At 45.4% G+C, this 20,882-nt stretch overlaps 1 protein-coding gene across 2 annotated transcripts in view; it reads left to right on the top strand.

Annotated features, from left to right (window-relative positions):
• ELAPOR1 (endosome-lysosome associated apoptosis and autophagy regulator 1) overlaps nucleotides 1-20,882 on the top strand; it is a 550,309-nt gene that overhangs the window by 408,176 nt on the left and 121,251 nt on the right. For both annotated transcript variants that reach the window (XM_069633660.1, XM_069633661.1), the window contains exon 13: nucleotides 16,591-16,728. In XM_069633660.1, the coding sequence (XP_069489761.1) occupies nucleotides 16,591-16,728 (138 nt within the window). The remainder of the gene's footprint in view (nucleotides 1-16,590; nucleotides 16,729-20,882) is intronic.

Raw genomic sequence — 20,882 nt, 5'->3', positions numbered from 1 at the left:
AGGTTTCCATCTGACGGGCTCGAGCCTGACTCTCTTTTGGGGGGGTTCCCTACCCCACGTTTAATCTATGGTATCCTTTTCTACTGTCAAAGACTTTCGAAACTGCAAGGAATTTATATAGACCTTTGCATGACCACTTCAACTTCTTTTTCAAAAATTCTTAAATTCACAAACAGTACTCATCTTGTGGCATCAATACTTCCTGGTACTTGTGGTTCTCACTCTTTTTAGTCTACCCTCTTGGCCTTTTCAAAAGTTCATGTGTAACACCCAATTCCTCTTGGTATTTCTTTTCCACCAATGCCTTTTGGTACTTGTAGTTCTTATTCTCTTTCATTTGCCCTCTTAGACTTTTCCATAGTTCTTATATTTTGCCCTCTTGGCATATTCCCAGTTCACAAATTTCACTTTCCTCTTATTCAACTTTCTTTCTTTATCACAGTCACTTTCCCTCGCAGGGCCACTCTGTTACTTTGAATCCTTTCCTTTCAACTATTGTCCTCTTCATTCGGGTTTTATCGGCACACGCGCAACCTTAAATTTTCAAATTACATTCACTTTCCCTTTAATATCAACCGGACTTTTGTTTCCTTTGATAACTCACCCGTTGTGTTAAAGGGATTTCTTTAATATTTTTCCTGCAGCTAAAGGCGATTACCAACACCTCCTCTGCTCCTCACTAACTCTGCCGTTCACCCGGGAAGGTTGCAGGCCGCTTTGTGGCAACTTTGAGGTTTCTTTCCTCTGCTCGCGTTTGCTCTTCGAACGCTCGCGGCTTCCCAAAAGCATGGAAATCTTATCTTTCTCTTGAGCCTTTCAACTGCCGATCAGCCCGTTGGACTTCCAACTTCCACAGCCTGGTTTGCATCAGCCTCGAAAGAGCTGTTTCTTCTCTTACCCAGCCTTGCTCAAAGTGTGCTTGTGTGCGCCACCTTTTATCTTCACAGGGAGTGTTAATAACTGTCAGGTGTACATTGTTAGAGTTACGTGCCTGACTCTGCCTGGCCTCATTACAGGGACAGGAGCAATGCAAGTTAGGGGAGGTAATCTTTCTGACCGCATTCCTCATCTTCCTCACGCAGGACTGTTGTTAAGATAAAGTGGGGAGGAATTATGGGAGTTATAGCTTCCCATAACATAAGCAGGCATAGGGGTTAGATTGGTTGTGGGAAAAGGGGGATACCATATCTCACCGTTGGGTGCTTCTCCCCCATTCCCCGAGGACCTCCTACTCAACCATGTCAGATGGAGAACCTGAGCATTTGGCTGATAGTAAGAGATACAGAAGTACATTCTCCTCAAGAGTTGTAAAGGTTTTGAAGAACAAAAATGGTGAAGTTTCTGTGTGTACCTCATTCGAACTGGGTGGGCCTCTATTTAAGGAGAACCTATCCAGTTTGGTTATAATTCTTTCAATTTTCTGTGTGAAGTTAGATGAAAGTAGATCCACAAGAGGTTGAGATGGAATTAGTTCTGGCGTTTGCGGTCCAACGTATAAAACATTCACCACTGTGGATAGTTTTTGGGTGGAATTCGAAGCTGAATCAATGTTCTGGCTGTAGTAAAATAAATGCCTGCTGCACAGCATTTGATTCCTCGTGGACTGCGTATCTCCCTTTGACCGTATGTTCCAGCTCCTTCTGCAGCCTCGACGTCTGCTTCTCCATGGCTCCAGTCAGTCTCTCCATGACAGACTGGATAGGCACAGCTCCACGTGCAGGGCTGCATCCCCAGCAACAAATTCCTCTGTTCTCCTCTCCGGTCTGCTTCCCGTCTCACGGTTCCTCCAGGAAGGACTTTTCTCTCCTTCCTGGTTTCCCTCTTCACTTCTGAACAGGTTCTGCCCAATCTGTCATGACCCATAGAACTTGCCCTTTCTGGACCTCCTGGTCCTTATGGCGCCGGGGCTTGTATTCCTTGTTACTTCCAACATGGCCGCAATAAGCGACTAGCCTCACACCAGCTTTCACAACGCACACGGCACGTCCTATAAATTGGCCACGCCCCCGCGGCCCCGCGCGTCTCAACGTTATCATTCGGTAGTGACTTGTGTATGCTGTTCGGCGAATCTTCTATCCAAGATCCTGGTTCCCTTCCTCCTTCCTTCTTCCTTTCCCTCTACTCGACTCCTGGAATCCCCATTCTTAGCCACCGCTACCTACTTCCCTGGACATCCTGGAACAACGGCCTTCCCGGAACTCTGAACGCGCTCTGCAGCCGGACGGGACTCGAGCGAGTCTATACAAGACCCGATCCGTCCACAAGAGGAATCCTCCCGCAGAACAGAGCAAGAAGCAATCCCAGGTGAGACGGGGGGAGATTTATGACACAATCAGGTTTCAGGAAGCATTAGGCCATTCATTCAAGTTCTCATGAGGGCTCTCTATGCTTCTGCACTTCTTCTTGTGTCCTAGTACTGATATTGAGGTCTTCCAGTGAGTCAATTGGTCTCTCCCTCATCTCAGTACTTAAGGGATACATGTCCCTTGAGGAGTCCACACTCTTCCTGTCCCGGTACCTCCTATATTGTTGGCATGGCAAAAACAAATAGGAACACTAAGGACAGTGTTGGTGTAAGGGGGTACGAAGGTGTGTTATGGTTAGGTGGGCTATCGTGATACCATGTTCTCCCCAGATCATCACTAATCCCATAGGGGGCTTCCCATCCCATGAGATCCACCTGTTGAGTATCAACCACAGGGGGACTATCGGGTAGCGGCCTTACCTCCCTGGCCTCACGGGAAGGGGCTCACCCTAGGCCAGAAGTGACGACATCTGGGTAGTCATCACAAAGGATCTTCTGATCTTTTGAGCGGTCGGGAGTATGAGAAGTTGGGAAGTACTTCAGGATTACATTTAGGTAATCTGTTGTGTCAGCGTCAGTATGTTGGTGTTCCTGCGAGTGTGGTTTAGCCTCTTGCTTGGATTCATTCCAGATGGTTTGCCTTTGGCGCGCTGACAGTGCACTTATGTTGTGCAGTCGCACCATCCCCTTATTTAAAAAGTATTTGAAATTAGTGCTATAGAACAGACTACACTCAAACAGTGTTCTGCTTACTCCTACGTCCTGTCCCCCCTTTCCTCCTTAGTTTTGGGACATTCTGTCCTGCTGGACTGGACCGAAGGAAGAGTTGAAGGACAAGAGGAAAAAACTAAATCCCCAAGATGCAAGTGCGTCGGACCCCTCCTGCATGGAGAAAAAGACTGAAGGGCCATGCACTGGGCAGGGCTCAGGAAGGAGGGGATACAGCCACGTGCGGTGGACCTGCATAAAAATAAAAGATGGGCAAAACATGTTTTTGATGCTTCAAAAGTGCTCTGGTCCCGTCCCAAAGGACGGAATGTCCCAAAAGTATGGAGGAAATGGGACTACGGTCTACGAGTAAGGGAGTCACTACGGTGAGTAACTTTGTTAATACCTCGCAAGTGGTTTGTCAATTAATATGTTATCCCTTGCACCCAAAAGCTAGTGCAATCTATTCCTAATGTTAACTGTGAGCCATGCAGTCAGTTTTCCTCAAGTAATGCCGGGTCGCGCTATGCTGTTTTGTTTAAACAGTATTTGAAATTAGAGCTAGAGAGCAGACTACACTGAAACAGTGTTCCGCTATATCTTGCAAGTCGTTTGTCAATTAATATGTTATCCCTCGCACCCAAAGGTTGCCGCACTCTATCCCTAACACCTAGACAAATAATAACAACATGGAATCACAAGAATGTAAGAACTGTAAAAGCACAAGCATACAATCTGATAAACATTAAAAACATTCTGAATAATTCTGAATAATTCTAAAAAGCGAGCAGACTACAATCTATTAACTCTGAGCCGAGCAGTCCATTTGCATCAATTGGAGTCAAAGTTTGGACTCTTGGACCTGGCCCATAGGTCCTATTAGCCCGAAGTGACAACTCTTCTTCGATCACCTCTGTCGGGCATCTGGGAAGCTATGCTCTCTTCAGAGGAGCAGATGTCCATGCTGTTGAGTATAGCTGGAATACAAGATGCTCTAAAGTCCACAGCAGCATGACTCTGCCATTCCGTTGTTGGCTGAAAGGATATTGTTGCAGAGGAAAAGGGCGAGCCACCTTAAATGAGGGACCACCTTAAGAGAAGAAGGAAAGACTTGACACCAGGGACAGAGGAGGAAGAGTAGGGGCTACTAGGGCAGATGCCTTTTAATCTCACAGTTTCTCTTGTGACTCACTAGCCAGACAGCTAGCGCAGTCGAGGGTGAAGATCTTAAAATTCTAGGGCACTAAGGCAGGCAGCCTGCAGGACTACCTCAAATGAGGGGTGAAAAGCTGAAACCTCTGCATGGGGTTCCTGCAATAGGGATCTCCAAAGGAAAATGTAATAAACATGGTACCATAAACAATTCCTTTTCAATGAATGGGTTTCAGCTGTCACAGAAAGCTATTGTCAGAACCCCCCTGGGCGAATTCTGCCAGAGCTGCTAAACTCCACAGCCCCCAAATAGAGTTTCGGGGAAGTGGATACAATAAAACAAGCATTGCCAATGCCAATAGTTTTGGCGTTTACTGACGTTATTTGCATTTTTCATTCATAGGTACCAGGGTGTAAGGAGGAGGATGCAAAGTTTCAAAGGAGGTCGCGATAAGGGGTGGGTGTGTGCAAGAGAATGAGAAGGAAGGGGAATAGAGCAACAACCACCAAAATGCACGCAAACCAAAAATGCACTGTGAATCGGGAGACCTGCTAAGGCGATCTAATCAGATTACTAGAATGTGTGTGCACTAATCTCTAACAGGTGCGCCAATTCACTAACTCTGTCCATCTTGGTATAACAGAGCATTTCTGGTTTCATTGTTTTACATTTTCATAGTAAAAGGTCTACTAACACGAGTGTGGAAAAGCAGCCTTTGGGAAGAGCCTTCCCTTTTTCACAGCCAATCAGGCCCAAAGCTCCCGCGTCATCTGCCTGTTAGACCCTTGGATCACCCCCCCACCCCGAAATCCCTATGCAACCCACCAAACCTATCTTCGTGGCATGGGAAACACAGTACAGTTTATGGGAATGAACAAAGAAAATGTGCCTCCTTTGTTGTATGTCACCCCCTCCTGGGAGCTTGGTAGCTCCCAGGATGTGAATAATGGTCACATGGTGGTTACCATGTGACCAAGTTTATGAAAGTGACCAGCCGTTTCCGGCGGGTCAGTCGATCCTAGCCTGACTCTGGTGTCGTTCTTCCAGGCACCCTGCTGGTGCCACACTGTGTGCAGGAGGCCCAAGGATGGGGCCCTGCACGAGGACGGTGCCCCTGCTGGGCAACACCGTCCCCCTTGAAGGTACAGGCCATGTGACCATGGCTGAAGGTGCAACCCTGGTCTGGGTGCCCCCAGAGCCAGGGCTGCTCTGAGCTGGGTGCCCCCAGCCCACGTGACACGCTCCTGTGTTCCGGGGCAAGCAGGGTGATCCCTGCTCATTGTTTGCTGCGTGAGCGCAGCCCAAATGGTCCATGTCGGGAGATCCAGACGGCATATGTGGCCCGCCCCAGTGGTCCGGGAGCGAGCCACAACATCCTTCATAACAGGACAGTCTCCCACAGGAAATCCCTGCAGAGTTCCCCTTTCTGTGAAGACTTTCCTCAATTCTCCATGTAAATGTAGATGAATAAATTGGTCCCCAGAGAGGGAACACACGTTATTTTTACTGAAGTTAAATTATTCCTACCAAATGTATATCTTGCTTGCTAACTCAGTGACTCCCACCTTCAGAAAGGCAATTTGTAATCTGTGCCTCTTGGTGCTCACAAGAGCACACCATGTTTGAGGCGTATAACCCAGGATGGGACCCTGCCCTTTACCCTCTCCATATCTGGAGCAAATCAGAGATGCACCCTGTAGTGCATGCCACGGTGCAAAATGTGCACTCGCCTCTAGCCACTGGCTAGTGATATTTGTCTCTTGATCAGTAAGAAACGGTGTGCTGTGTGTATGTCTCCGGCAACAGTCAATGCGTGGAAGCTCGCGAAAGCACCTCAAAGGGCTGACGGCTCCACAATCCATTCAAAAGTAAGCGTGCCTGTATTGAATATTTGAAGCGATCACTGAATCAGTTTCCATAAGTATATAATTATCGCATTGATGACCCATTCTTCCACTTTGGGAAGAAGTACCAGGAAGCTAACAAAACAAGTTAAAACCTCTGCGGGGGTTCAGATCTGTCATATAAAGTCACCACTTGCTGCAAGATAAAACAAGTGGTGTGGCCCCATGCCAACAGAAAAACCCAAACTGTTGGCATTGCCAATGGGTGTTTTCTCTGTCTTTTGCACAGAAGGTTCTATAGAAACGATAGCGTGTAAATTAATTAAAAAAATTCTTGCCCAGTAGCATCGGTGACAGATTCTGAGACTACCCCAGGGCCAGCACCTCTCATCGCCTGCTCCTGCAAACATCTGAAATGGCTAACAATGAAAATGTTTCACACTGTCCAGACGCTGCCCCGTCACGTCAAGCTCCTCCCACTGCTCATCAGTGCAGTGTCCTCACAATGATCAGCAATGCCAGTTGCTCACATTGCTCCCAGTGGCACTTCTCACACTGCCCACAAGTTTAGGAGCTCATCACACTGCTCTTCAATGCAATATGCTCACACTGCCTAGCTTCTTACACTGCGTGTTCCATATCTGCATCTTGTATGATTTTAAACTGAACTAACACTTTGTTGAAAACGTCTTTTCACTATTAAAGATAAAAGAAGTGTACTTGCGCTTGAAACACTTTGCATAATTAGCCAAACAGAACAGTGTAGTCACATGAACAGATGCGTAACACTGGAAGGTGGAACAGAGTAATGGGGGCAAGAAAAGTAGTTGAGGGATAAAGAATGTAAATAAAACAGGTCGATGCAGATGAACAGAAACCGCATTTAGAGAGATATTCAATAGGAGATGCATTGTGCATAACAAACTGGATTGCGGAAAGCTTGCATGAGAATAGCAAGTTGAGGATACGCATTTAGTGCACTGGGGCAATTTATGTTTTAGTGATGATCACTATGGCGATGTGTAAACACTGACCGCCTTCTGTCTTGTTTACTAGAAGTAAACAGGTCACTCACTCGACACCAGAAAGGAGGCGGACCACCCTACATGTTCATATGTGCAGGCCCTGTTATCCACATGCACACCCCATACCACTGTCCAGGTGGGTTTTTACCTACAAGATAAGATCGATCTCAATCCCGCCATCCAAAACGTAAAGATGTAAGAAAAAGATGTTTTCTTTCATCGTAACAGAGAATGCAAAAGACTTCACTACATTCAGGATCAGGAACACAAGAACAAGTCTGATTGAAAACAGATCACTCCGGCGCGGACTTTAAACATAGTCCAACCAGAGGTTAACTCTACAAGCATATAAGACGGCAGCCAGATCCTATAAAGCAGCTGTCTTGGAAGCAAAAAATTACTTTTTACTAATTGGATCAGGTATCATAAGTCTGATACCAGGGAGCTATTTAAAATCTTAAAAGAACATGAAACGACGAACACGGTCGACCCCGAAAGACTGATCAAGGATAAGACCTGGTGTTCAGGAATCCAGCAGGCTATGCAAGAGAAACTTAGCAGCATTCGGGCAGATATTGATATGAAACAAGCTAATTTTCCTCGTGCCGACACTCCAAACTTAGATTGGGTTTTTGAGAGATGCCTTCTATTCCCACTTTCAATTTTAATACCATCTCAATTGATGAACTGGAATTGATTATAAAACAATTAAAAGCCATTAAATGTAAGAATAACGTAGTATACGACTGGATGCACGCAGACCCCACACTCCCCCACATCCGTATTGAAATAGAGATCATGGCCCCGTTAACCCCACTACAGATCCTGTACGCCACCCACGACCAACCCCCGATGTTACCCAGAATGACGCACCATATCTGCCAGGCTTGGCGGGATGCGCACAAACTAATTGGCTGGAAAGGAAAGCCAACGCTATCCCAACCCCTATGGCACAACGCGCTCCTCAAGGAAATAGTGAAAATGGGCTCCTTCGGTCACTGGCGCGCAAAAGGGATACACACATTAGCACACGTGATACAAGGAGGTCACCTCCTGGACTTCGAGGCCATGCAAGAGCAATTCGACCTGGCACCCATGGATCGGTTTCGACATGCGCAGCTGGACCACGCCATCCGCACCCAATTCCCTGATACGACAAACATTCCCCCCTGTTCTCCCATTGAGACCAATGTCCTCCCGCAATGCATTGCCTCTAAGGTCACTTCCACTCTCTATCAAGCCCTTAACTCCTTCAGGGCTACTCAGCTCGATGGGCTCAGGGAGAAGTGGGAAAGAGATATAGGTCAGCTGGAACCAGAAGACTGGGTCGAGGCATTAATGTTCCCTAGAGAAATTGGTATAGAATCTAAACTCAGGCTAATACAATTGAGAATCCTTCACCGCTCATACCACTCACGCACTGCTATGCCAGATGGGGGGGATTAGAAGACGAGACATGCCTTAGATGCAAAACGGACCCTGCCACCTTCTACCATATGATATGGGACTGCCGGGTAGTACTTGTCTTCTGGGAGAGCTGTATTAACATGATCTCGACTGCCCTGGCGACGCCTGTCCCTAGGGATCCCAAAATGGTACTCTTAGGCATCCGGGGTGAAGTTGACCTCTGAAAATATGAAAAAAAAAATTCTGGCAATAGCATTGGGGGCAGGCAAAAGGCTAATCGCGGCTAAATGGGGCTCTGCCGACCCACTATCTCTGAACCGCTGGAGTAATGAGCTGGACAGATGCGCGACTTTGGAACGCCGGATCTATAACGCACAGCGCTGCCCCCGCAAATTCGAAAAAGTATGGGGTAAATGGCTTGATGCTCACTGATATTCGTTAATGAATGTTGATCGGTACTGCTGTTAACATTGGTTACCTACCTTGTCTTACAAATGTCTCACGGCCCTTGGCCCTGCAGGGCTCCTCTTGCTTTTGATACTGCCATACTGCCTTGGTCTGATGTATGCCTATGATTCATGCTTGTATTGATTGATGTTGTGTTGTTTAAACTCAATAAACAGAGTTCTAAAAAAAAAAAATGTAAGAATAACATTTCAGTGACCATGATTATCAAAACCTGCTCTCCTACCTTACTGGCATCTATTTGTACATTTATATTAACACTTCCTTGGAGACGGGAGTCGTCCCACAAGTCCAAAAAAAGGCTTGGGTCACACCAATGTTTAAAAATACAGGACTCTCCACTGATAGTCCTAATAATTTCAGGCCTATCACAAACACACCGTTCCTCCTGAGAATTCTAGATCAGGTGGCCTATCGACAGATATCAAAGCATGTGAAGGAATATCCCATTCTTAATGACTTTCAGTCAGGTTTTAGGGCCGGATTTGGTTCAGAATCGGCACTCCTAGTACTTAAGTCTTAGTTACTTCATCGTATGGATAAGGGGGAGGCCTCCCTTCTTATGTTGTTGGATCTGTCCGCAGCATTCGACCTGGTAGACCACTACATCCTGGCCACTAGGTTGGGTGAGGTTGCTAATTTCTCCCCGGAGGCGACTCAGTGGATGCTGTCTTTTCTTAGTAACCGAGAGAGTTGTCTATTTGGTCCGGAAGCAGAAGCTGCACCTATTATCGTCAGCTTTGGGGTGCCTCGGGGCTCCTGCACCTTGCCATGCCTATATAACCTCTTTACTGTTCCTTTTTTTGTGATTTTAGCACATGAGAGGGTTATCATTCGGAACAACGCGGATGATACACAGTGTATCATCCCTCTCTCTGGGAATCATGACCTGGATGAAGTATTGATCAACAAAACTTACCAACTGACTGAGTCGTGGATGGTACAGAACAGACTAGCCTTGAACAGAGGGATGACTGAGCTTTAAGTTGTCGGCTCGCCTAATATTTTACGAAAAATGGGCACAGCATATGACTATTTCCATATAGGAGATGTAAACATCTGTCCTCTTAAGAAAGTAAAGATGTTGGTGGTTGTTTTAGACCAATATTATACCATGAAGCCCCATGTCTCTAGTATTGTTTCATAATGCGCCTATTATATTTGATTTCTGGCTCAACTTAGGCCCCTGATTTCGCAAACCAATGTAGAGACGATAGCAAGGGCAATAGTAGGTGCCAAGATCGATTATTGCTCGAGTCTCTTGATTGGAATAAATAGGTCTATCGGCAAGAAACTGCAGGTAGTCCAAAATGGAGCGATAAGGCTGGTAGTAGGACTCTCTCGCAGAGACCCTGTAACTATGGCGAGACGCTCACTTCACTGGCTTCCGGTGGAATCCAGAATCCAGTTCCGAGTCCTGGTTATTATCCAAAAGTATAGGCAGCGTAAGAATGCGGCATACCTGCAAACTCTAATCACCAAAAAAAGTTATGGTACAATATTGAGGTCGAATTATCAGGATGTCTTATTGGCTCCTAGATGCAGAACTGAGAAGGCTCTAAAAGGAGCCTTTTGTGAGATTGCTCCCAGGATATGGAATGATTTGCCCAGGGACATAAGAAGCATCGACTCCACGGATATGTTTAAAAAGAGGGTGAAGACTCTATTGTTCGCATAGATCTCCGCCATGGATTCTGATCACTGCACTGTTTTTTACACTATATATTGAGGCAGCACCCTTTTGTGTTTTTTGTTGTAAGTCAGCGCCCTAAAGCCTAAGGGTCTATGTTTGCGATACAAATTTAATAAAGTAAAGTGTCAAAAAGCATTGCTGCATACAAATCAAAATAATAACGGCCATATAGTGAAGTGCAGTCTTTTTGCTCGTACTGCGGAGTGCGCACAGCTCCCAGGCAACAGCAGCAGCTGGCAGACGTCAGTGGGAGGTTCAAGGCCTCAGGACCAATCAGCACTCACTACTCCCCTCACCATCTTGTACTGGGAAAGGCCTAGTCTCTTGGAAAACATAAGGACAGCACCTTCCAAAGAAAAGACACATACACACACACACGTGCACAAATGCGCGCGGGCACACAAAAACACCACAAATAACAATTATACCATTGACGGTTCTTAATTAGCTTCCCCTAAAACATTAGGTTCTAGACTGGTGGACCTTACAGAGCCTAAAGGAGATTTGTAAGGTTCTGGAGGGTACAGTAGGGCACGTGTATAGAGTCAGAAGTCCCAAATCCTTCTGACCTAACATGCTTGGCAATTAAGGATCACGTTGATAACTTACTGCCTAGGAAGGAGAACCTGTTCTGTTCCTAAAGCTGAATTGGCACATGCAAAAAGTCTCTGATTAGCTGCCTACAGAAATCCGCAAGCCTAGGAAACTTTGCACCTCCTTCACACACCGCTTGACCCTTGTGGGAATCCATTTCCAGAGGACAGGGATATTTAAGAAGTGCTCAAAACACCACCTTCTCTATGCAAAATTTGTTATTTTCCAATGATTTGTCTGCAATTTCTGTAACACCTGTTGATCCTGGCTCTGATGTTGTGGTTGGTCTTGAGAAAAAATAAGTGTGTTATTGATATACACTTTGACCAATATGTCCAACAATTCTCGAAGGACCTCATTTATGAAAAATTGGAAGACTGCTGTGTTTAAGGTGTCACAGAAAGCTATTACCATGATAATCACTGAGTCAGGAGTGGACTTAGGTGGTAATGTCCTACCAGCTCGAGCCTTGGCGAGGGCTCAGGACAATCCCTATTAACACCATGGTCAAACATCCAAGGTATGAATAGGTTATTTCATTATGAGAAATCGTGCTTGCCTTTTTCCCATTGAACACTGCAAACCAAAATGGCTTGAAAAGGGGAAAGTCCCTTTAATATTTCCATGCTGGCTTCAGTGCTTAATTTGTGCCGCTGTTTGCCGGTGGGCAACACCAGCACTCTTTTTTGGGCACCAGAACATCATTGGGCCTGCTGGCGCACCTGAAATTGCTTTGTTTGTTCCAACTTTGAGCTTCCATCATAAATCATTCAGAGTCTGCTCTGCTTGCAGGGCCTGGCTGGGCCTAGGAGTGCAGCACAACAAGGTAGGACATGGGGGGGAGGGGGGCCTGTGTGTGCCATCATGTTCACTGATGCGTGCAAACCTCAGACTCTGTCTGACATTTACACGCAGCAGGCGTGGGCCGTGGATTCGATTCCATGGCATGATTAATTTCACGCAACAACAGTGGGGGAGGGGGAGGAGAAGGACACAGTTCCACGAGCAAGACTTTTTAACAACTCGTGAGTTCCCCTCCTACCCCACCCCCGGGGAATATGGCACATGCCACCCTAGGCTGGGCTGGAGTGCGCAGTGCACTTCTGCGCAGCTTGCCAGCCTCCTCCTCACCTTCAGAAGCCAGCAGGCAGCGACGCGTACTGCTAGGCTTCCGAGAGTCAGTGTGAGCCTGACTCGGTGACTACGGTTGTGAGACTAGAAGACTGCTTTCTGCTGCTCTCAGGTAAGTATATATTCTTCCTTTCTGTCCTTGCTCACTTAACTGCTCTGTGTTGCAACCACTTGCTTCCCTGCCCTCTGGTTTAGACGCTAGTGATCCTGTGTCCTTTCCCTACCTCTCGCCTGCCTTCTCTCTTCCCGCTGCCTTCTTCCTTCTTGTCATTGCATTTTGGTAAATAATTCTGGAAGGCTTCTGTTCTGTCCTTTCCCTACCTCTCACCTGCCTTCTCTCTTCCCGCTGCCTTCTTCCTTCTTGTCATCGCATTTTGGTAAATAATTCTGGAAGGCTTCTGTTCTGTCCTTTCCCTTCCTCTCACCTGCCTTCTCTCTTCCCGCTGCCTACTTCCTTCTTGTCATCCCATTTTGGTAAATAATTCTGGAAGGCTTCTGTTCTGTCCTTTCCCTTCCTCTCACCTGCCTTCTCTCTTCATGCTGCCTTCTTCCTTCATGTCATCGCTTTTTGGTAAATAATTCTCGAATGTTTCTAACAACTGTCCTGACCTGTCCCTACTCACTGAACGCCTTGTGTTGCAACCACTTGCTTCCCTGCTCTTTGGCTTAGACGCTAGTGATCCTGTGTCCTTTCCCTTCCTCTCAACTTCCTTCTCTCTTCCTCTTCCCGCTGCCTTCTTCCTTCTTGTCATCACGTTTTGGTAAATAATTCTGTAAGGTTTCTGTCCTGTTCTGTCCCTTCCTCTCACCTGCCTTCTCTCTTCACGCTGCCTTCTTCCTTCTTATCATCGCATTTTGGTAAACAATTCCTGAAGATTTCTGTCCTGTCCTTTTCCCTTCCTCTCACCTGCCTTCTCTCTTCCCGCTGCCTTCTTCCCTTATGTCATCGCATTTTGGTAAATCATTTTGGAAGGTTTCTGTTCTGTCCTTTCCCTTCCTCTCCCCGGCCTTCTCTCTTCCCGTTGCCTTCTTCCTTCATGTCATTGCGCTTTGGTAGATAATTCTGGAAGGTTTAATGTATGCCACCCCTGAGCAAATAATGGAAATGTACTTGTTGTGTAGCATGGCTGAACAATGCCAGAGCTGGAGGTGTAAGGTCACACATATTCGTGATGGGAAGTGCGCGGAGGGAAGGGATAGCATATCGTCCCTGCTATCAAAGGATGTCTATTTGCTCAGCATTCGTTTGACTCCTCTCAAGTACCCGTATCCACAGCAAGCATATCGTGTTTTTGTTTGCAATCCACACATTCATACGTTTTAACATTCATATCAGCTTTTTCCACACAAACTTTGTGTGTCATTGTTTAAAGTCAAGTCATTAAAGTAGGAGATTTTTTTCCATTTCTGATTTAATTTCTGATGTATTCATGGTGCCCGTGACGCCACAATGCCACCAGAGGTGATCTAAACCATTTGACAACTTTTAGAAATGTGATCTTGCTTATTTTCAAGTGCCATTCATCGTTTTTATGGCATTCTAAATTAAATGAATTTAAGATTTAGACTTATATTATTATAGACGTAAAACTGATTTACAGTGATCTAACACTCCGACAATACAGGCTAACATTATCCACTCCATTCAGGAGACACTAGGTCTGTAATGGTTTCATTTTAGCATTCTGAAACTTGTAGCCCTAGATTTATTTATTTATTTTTTCTTGCATTTGTATAGCACGGACAAACCCTCAGGCATCAGGACGTTGCGGACAAAAGGTTACATGACTGAGGCCACTTTGGCCCAGAAGGCGGTTACAGGTTACATTGGTGCATGGGTTACATTGGTGCATAAAGACAAAGTATAAACAGTGCATAGTATTGCTGCAAGGGTCTGGAAACGGTGGGAGGCCAAAGACCTTTGAGTTAGTCGAACAGGCAGGTTTTGAGGCCTTTACAGAAAGCCCAGTATGAGCCTTCTGATCTGCGATTGTGTGAGAGGGAGTTCTATTGCTTGGCTGCAGTGACAAGAAAGCTTGAGCCACCTGCTTTGTCACGTTTGAAGGTGGGTTGAACTAGCCCTTGTGTATAGGAGGTTCTGACGGGGCTGGTTGCGGTTTGGCAAATATTTGAGACACGTAGGGTGGCGCTAACTTGGATATGCATCTGTGGGTAATGGTTAGTGTCTTGAGGAGAATTCTTTCCCGGATAGGGAGCCGGTGTACCTTCCTGCAGGCAGCTGATGTGTTCGGTTTTGGGGAGGTTGAGGGAAGCTCTTAGGACATTATTTGATATGACTTGCAGTTTTTTTAGATTGTAGCAGGAGGTGCTGGCAAATTGAGCATTACAATAGTTTAATCTAGTGCCCACCACGGCGCGAGCCATGGTCGGGCAGCTCCACTCAGAGCCATTTGGGAAACCGGGTGGTGGGAGGGTGTGGGGGGTCATTTTACAAAATTGACAAATAACAACAACAATTTTATCAAATGCATTATCACTTTGAGGACAACAAGTATGGTCCAGACGTCTACCAAGTGTGGTCTAGAAGTGTGTTCAAATGCACTCTTTTGCCTCTGGGGTTGCCGGAATGCTGGAACCACTACACCTACCATAACAAGTGTTTAAAAAGCATTATACTACCTCAACCCATGTGTGCCCTTCCCCAAAGCGCCAAACATATGACATGGAGCAGCAGCAGTGTGATGGGCTGGTGGTGGGGTGATCTAGGTCTAGCACTGAGGTGGCCCGGGCCGCACGCCCGCACTGTGGGCGGCGACGCGCCCGGGATTATGGGGCCAATATTTTTATGGCCCTGCCACTTTTTTATTTTTTACAAATAAAGCACTGGCTGGCTTTCTCATTGGAAGCTGGCGGTGGATGATGAAAGAGTGACGTAGGCGCAGACAGGTAAGTGACAAAGTGAGGGGAAACTCAGGGCTGGGGCGCAGGGGCCATTTGGGCGAGGGACAGGCAAAACATGATGGGCCTGTGGGAGATGTGCAGGTGACCAAGAAAGAATGAAGGCAGTTACTGGCAGATTCTGTCCACGTTTGTGGCCACCCGATTGGATCACGCCCCCCTCGTGGATGTCAATTTAGAAGAAAAGAATGTGACTGGCTTGTCAGGATTTTAATCATATGCTCCAGTGGTCACTTGAATTCTGCCGTTTGCTGCCACTAGCAGCAGGTATTGTGACATCACAACTCTCCTTTAATAAGATATTACCGCTGGATAATGATGTCATATTTTTATTACAGTTGAGCAATGATGTCACAACTAGACCAATAAGAAATGCATTTGCCAGTTTTTATTCAGTTATTGAATGCATTCTTTTATTATATTTATATGATATAATTTACATTGTTTCGGGGAGATAAATTGCAAAAAAGACAGTGCTGATAGTAAAAGCCAGTAAGGAAAGGGCAGGTGTACAGAGTCTCTATCAAAAGATCCTTCTTTTATTAAAGCACTGTTTCCAAAGCAGCATTTCATATCCTGTGGATTAATGCTCTAGGGCTGATTGAACTGTCATGTGCTTTATGGGATGCATGTGATGACATCTGGGGTAGTTTTCTCAACCAAAAAGAAACAAGCACAAGATGACAACTTTCTTTTTGGCCGTTTTTAAGGAAGTTGTATGGTGGATCTGTGTTAAGACTAGTCCTGTTCACTATTCATCATTTGAGCCACAGACGCCATGCAGATGGATGACTGGGTGGATCGATGGCTAGCTGGATGACTAGCTGGATGGCTGGTTGAATGGCTGGCTGGGTGGCTGGAAGGATGGATAGGTGCTGGATGGAGAGGTGGCTGGATGGATGGATGGATGGATAGATGGCTGACTGGATGTCTGGATGGTTGGACGGCTGGATAGGTGTCTGGATGGATGGCCGGCTGGATGCTGGATGGCTGGATGGCTGGCTGGATGGATAGCTGCCTGGATAGGTGGCTGGCTGGATGAATAGCAACCTGGATGGCTCGATGCTGGATAGGTGGCTGGATAGGTGGCTGGATGGGTGGATGGCTGGCTACATGGGTGGATGGATGGGTTTCTACTTAAGGAATTAGTTGGGGAGCTTTGAGTTATGCTACATGATTGTCTCCTTCAGTGGTTTAATGTTGCTGACTTTTCAAGACAAGCATGGCTTCTTCTCAATTAGTGTTTTCCCTCTTAGAAGATGAGCCCTCTAAACCATGCCTTTAAGACGAGCATGTGGTAGGGACTCTGAATTCACATAACACTTTGTTTAATGTTTATTTTTTAGGGTATGAATTACAAGAAGAAAGTAGTTGTGGAAAACTGGAACGGATCCAAGGGGAAGCAGTCCTACACTTATAGGATTGAAAAGAACGCCACAACAACCTTCACCTGGGCATTCCAAAGGGCAGCTTCCCATGACACGGTAATTCCTTTACCCGCGCATTCCAAAGAGCAGCGTCTCAGTATAACGTAAGAGCTTCATGACGGATTACCAAAGAAAGGGTATGTTCCCACTGTAGGTAACATACTCGCCCACAGTAAGAACATTCCCTGGTGATTCTGAAGAGCAGTGTCCCATGTCATGGTAAGATCCTAATCAAGGCATTCCCAAGAGTAGTTACATATGATGATCAAAACCAATGTTCCTTCACTCTGAAGGGCCTGCCGCCTCAATATGTAAGACCTTTATTAGGGCACTCCATGCCACAGCTGCCCAGGATACTTGAGAATTTCAGCCGGGCATTCCGAAAGGAAGTGCCTCTTGATGTGCATTATCCTCATTAGGGCACGCCGCAGGTCAGCCTTTCCTGATATGGTGGATCCATCTTCAGGATATTTAGTGGGCAGTTCCAAACACATGTCCGACTTTCATCAAAACCTTCCAAAAAGTCCCTTCCCATAACATGGTAAGGCCTTCACCAGGGCATTCCAATGGGACCTGCCCATAATATGAAAAGAGCTCCAACAAAGTATTCCAAAGAAGAGTCTCTGTGATGTGATGAGAATGTCCCAGGTGTCCTTTATCTTCCCATTATACAGAAACACCTACGTCCCAGCCACTGGAAACTGCAAATTAGAGCTTTTCATCTGTAATCATGACTTTGCCAGGGAATTCCAGAGGCCACGCCCCATCGAGCGATTCATACATATTTATACATAGAACGCCATAGCTATAGGTCCACCATGTTTCCTGAGTTTGCCCATACCTTGTCTAGCACCGGATGACCTCCCTACTTATGTCTGGATGCCTTAAGCCCTTCCAGCCAGTGCCAAGCCAGTATGTGTAAACAGGTGTGTTTTCACCATGTCAAAGGATGTTCACAGTGCAATAAATGTTGCACATAGAAATATTACACTGCACGTCAGAATGTGCATTCTCACCTGCTTGCTATTTGCCTGCCCATTGATTTGAGGGCTATTGCTGAAACAGTGTGCAGATATATCAAATTGTACCGTTGTTACATTTGCTGCAATGGGTACATCCAGAGTAAGCCTGGTGATCAAATCAGACACCTCGATGCAGCAACACATCAAGAGCCAGGCCACTCAGATTGTCCTACCTCCTCTCTCCTTCTGTGACTCTAAATAAAACGGGAGTGCACCTGAATACATAGACTCTTGGGTCCATGCATTACCCAACCTTTCCTGTGATCCAACAGCAGCAAGAGATATCTTGACTCCAAGGTTTAGTCCATCGGCAGGTGGTTTAGTATGAAGTCCACAATCACGTCGACCTATGACATGCGCGACCAACACCATCTGTTCGGGCCTCTTAGCCGAGGCCATTCAATGGCCCTCATTACGACCCTGGCGGATTTTTTCCGCCATCGACGGACTTTCCGGCCATGGCGCAAAGTCCCTTTACGCCATGGCGGATGGCGGACTTACCGCCCCATTCCGAGGTCGGCGGGGCGGTAAGTCCCCATTGACCCATTTACCCTTCCCCATTCCCATTCCGGCCCCATAGGGCTCAATGGGAGTGGGGAAGGAGTTAATTACGCCACCGTAAAATACGGTGGCGTAATTAACACCAAGGTCCCAGAGCGCCATGGATTTTTCCGCCCGCAAAAAGCGGGCGGAAAAATGACCATGGCGCTCCGGGAACTCGTAGTTGGCGGTAAGGGGTCCGCGCAGCTAACGCTGGCGCAGACCCCTTAGCGCCAGGGTCGTAATGAGGCCCAATAACTTATAATTCAGTTTTTCACATTTTACACAAGGGCCTGTAGGCGCAAACATACTAAGTTATGTTAGTGAGAAACCAGGACTTGTTCGAGTTTGCATTCCTGGCATGGCCCACTTGGTAGCTCTGGTGATGGGAAGAGAACAGAGTATACACATCGTTAATGCACTAGTAGGAATCAACTGATCTACTTGATCTTTATGGATTCCGCTATCTCTGTGCCAAAATGAATTACTGGTCCTAAGTGTAATGACCGATTTCAAGCTGATTACAAGCCAATACGTGTTCAGTGTTTATTAACTCTTCTTCAGGGCTATTCAACTACTTGTTATGTTAATAATTGGGAGTGGTAACGTTATCAATCACAGAAAAAATAAAACTAGTCCATTCCGTTTAGGACATGTAATAATTAGTCCATTCCACTTAGGACATATAGCACTGTTATCCTCATATCAACTATAACATATTCTACACATATTTCGTGTGGTTTGACCAACCCTTGTTTTTCATATCAACCTTCCTTCTTGTCATTTACTAAAATGTCTCCTATAAATCATCAACTCGTGATAATCGTTATTTTTAAACTAGGATTATCGGTGAGATTAATTAAATGAATTGATATTTTGTTTCACTATTAAATTAAACGTGATCTTAAAGATTCAGGATGCAGCCTGTGTTCAGGCTGAATTAAACAGAAGGGTGGCCCTAAAGTGTGAGGCTGGTGGGCAAAGAATACTCCTATAACTAAAGGTGTCCTAACATGTTCAAATTCAACATACATCAATCCTGCATCTTATAATATTCGTTGGTGTGAGGCGTTTGATTCCCACCTAACCTTCAAATACCATTAGTCTAGACATTCATATAGGTACATAAGCATTTCTGACAGTTTTCCTTTTTCCATTCTTGGGTGTTTTAAAATTGCCCTGTTTTATTTATTTATAACATTTTTGAACAGTACCATGATCATTTCTCAAGGTATTGTGTTTTTATGTGAACAGACAGTTGCATGGACATATACATGGTGAAAAAACAACATGTAAGTGTATTCGGAGTACTGGAAAGGTTATTACTCCTGGTACATTGACATAAACATATAAGACAAAATGCTGCATAGGTACATTTTTGATTTTGAGCTACTGTTTTGGCCGCCTTATTTAAGATTTTCACAACAAGAACAAAAAAGGACATCAAGAAGAACAATGGTCAAAACAAAATTCCAGTGCTTATCCTGCAGTGCTTTTTTGGGCAACTGGGCACTTGGCTTATTTTCACTCATTGTAGCAGTGCCTATATATATATATATATATATATATATATATATATATATATATATATATATATATATATATATATATACCATCATGTGTGTCCTGTTGTTCAAATAGCTTCTAGTCAATCATTTAGCATTTCCTTTTTTGTATTTTGTAATAATACTCAAAATAATCAATCCTGGGTTGACGTCTCTATTAATTAGCTGCAATTGAGGTCAGGAGCTAGAGCTGATATGGCTTGTCCTTGTCCAGTGACGTTTAGGCGAAGTAAAGTGTGGAGCGGCCTTCATCTCGACCGTGGTTTGGGTATCCCTTTGAGGTTTTCCATTAATGGGAGCATGTCAGAATCAGAGAAGGGACTGCTGTTCTAAGACTGCTTGCGTACACCATTAAATGGTGTTGAGGGAGGGTGATACTCTGTAGAGCTTGAGGCTTTGTGTCGCACGTGGTCCTGTACAGCGGTTGGAGGCTGCCTAGTATTTGATTGTGGTCTCCGTCACTCGGCGTGTCGATAGCCGTCTGGCTGTCTGAAGCAGATCAGCGTGTGTTCTGACGGAAAACCACATGAAGATATTAGTGCTATATGTCCTAAGTGGGATGTACTAACTGAATTTATTCTGTGATTAATAATATTTAACACCCACATTTATTAACATCACAAAAAGTTGTATAGCATTTACGAAGAAGAGGCAATAGACCCGAAACAAGTGTTGGGTTGTGATCACCTTGAAATCTGTCTTTACACTTTATTGGGCTTACATTTTATATGGAAATGTATTGAACATAATGGTTAATAAGTGCGAATGTACATGACGGTAGTTCATTTTGACACAGACAGCCAAATCCATGAACACCAAGTATATCGGTGGGAGTCTTTTTAATTAGGGATGCGGCCCTGTCACTTGGTATAGGATTGTGAACTGCAACCATTTGTATTCTATACCCAGCACTGCTGGGGTATATCAAATTCCTACAAATTGTTCCAATTGTAAATACACTTGCACTTATTTCTTATACTTGCTTGGTCTATTCACCATTCTTTCAACTCCATGTGATTTTCTGGTTGCTTATGAAATTAAACTTTTGATAGGTTAGGAAATGTAGGTGGTGTTATGTGATTTG

This window comes from Ambystoma mexicanum, chromosome 13 (assembly GCF_040938575.1).
Source record: "Ambystoma mexicanum isolate Mex_15411 chromosome 13, UKY_AmexF1_1, whole genome shotgun sequence".
NCBI classification, from domain to species: Eukaryota; Metazoa; Chordata; class Amphibia; order Caudata; family Ambystomatidae; genus Ambystoma; species Ambystoma mexicanum.
This window is presented reverse-complemented; position numbering and strand designations above follow the sequence as displayed.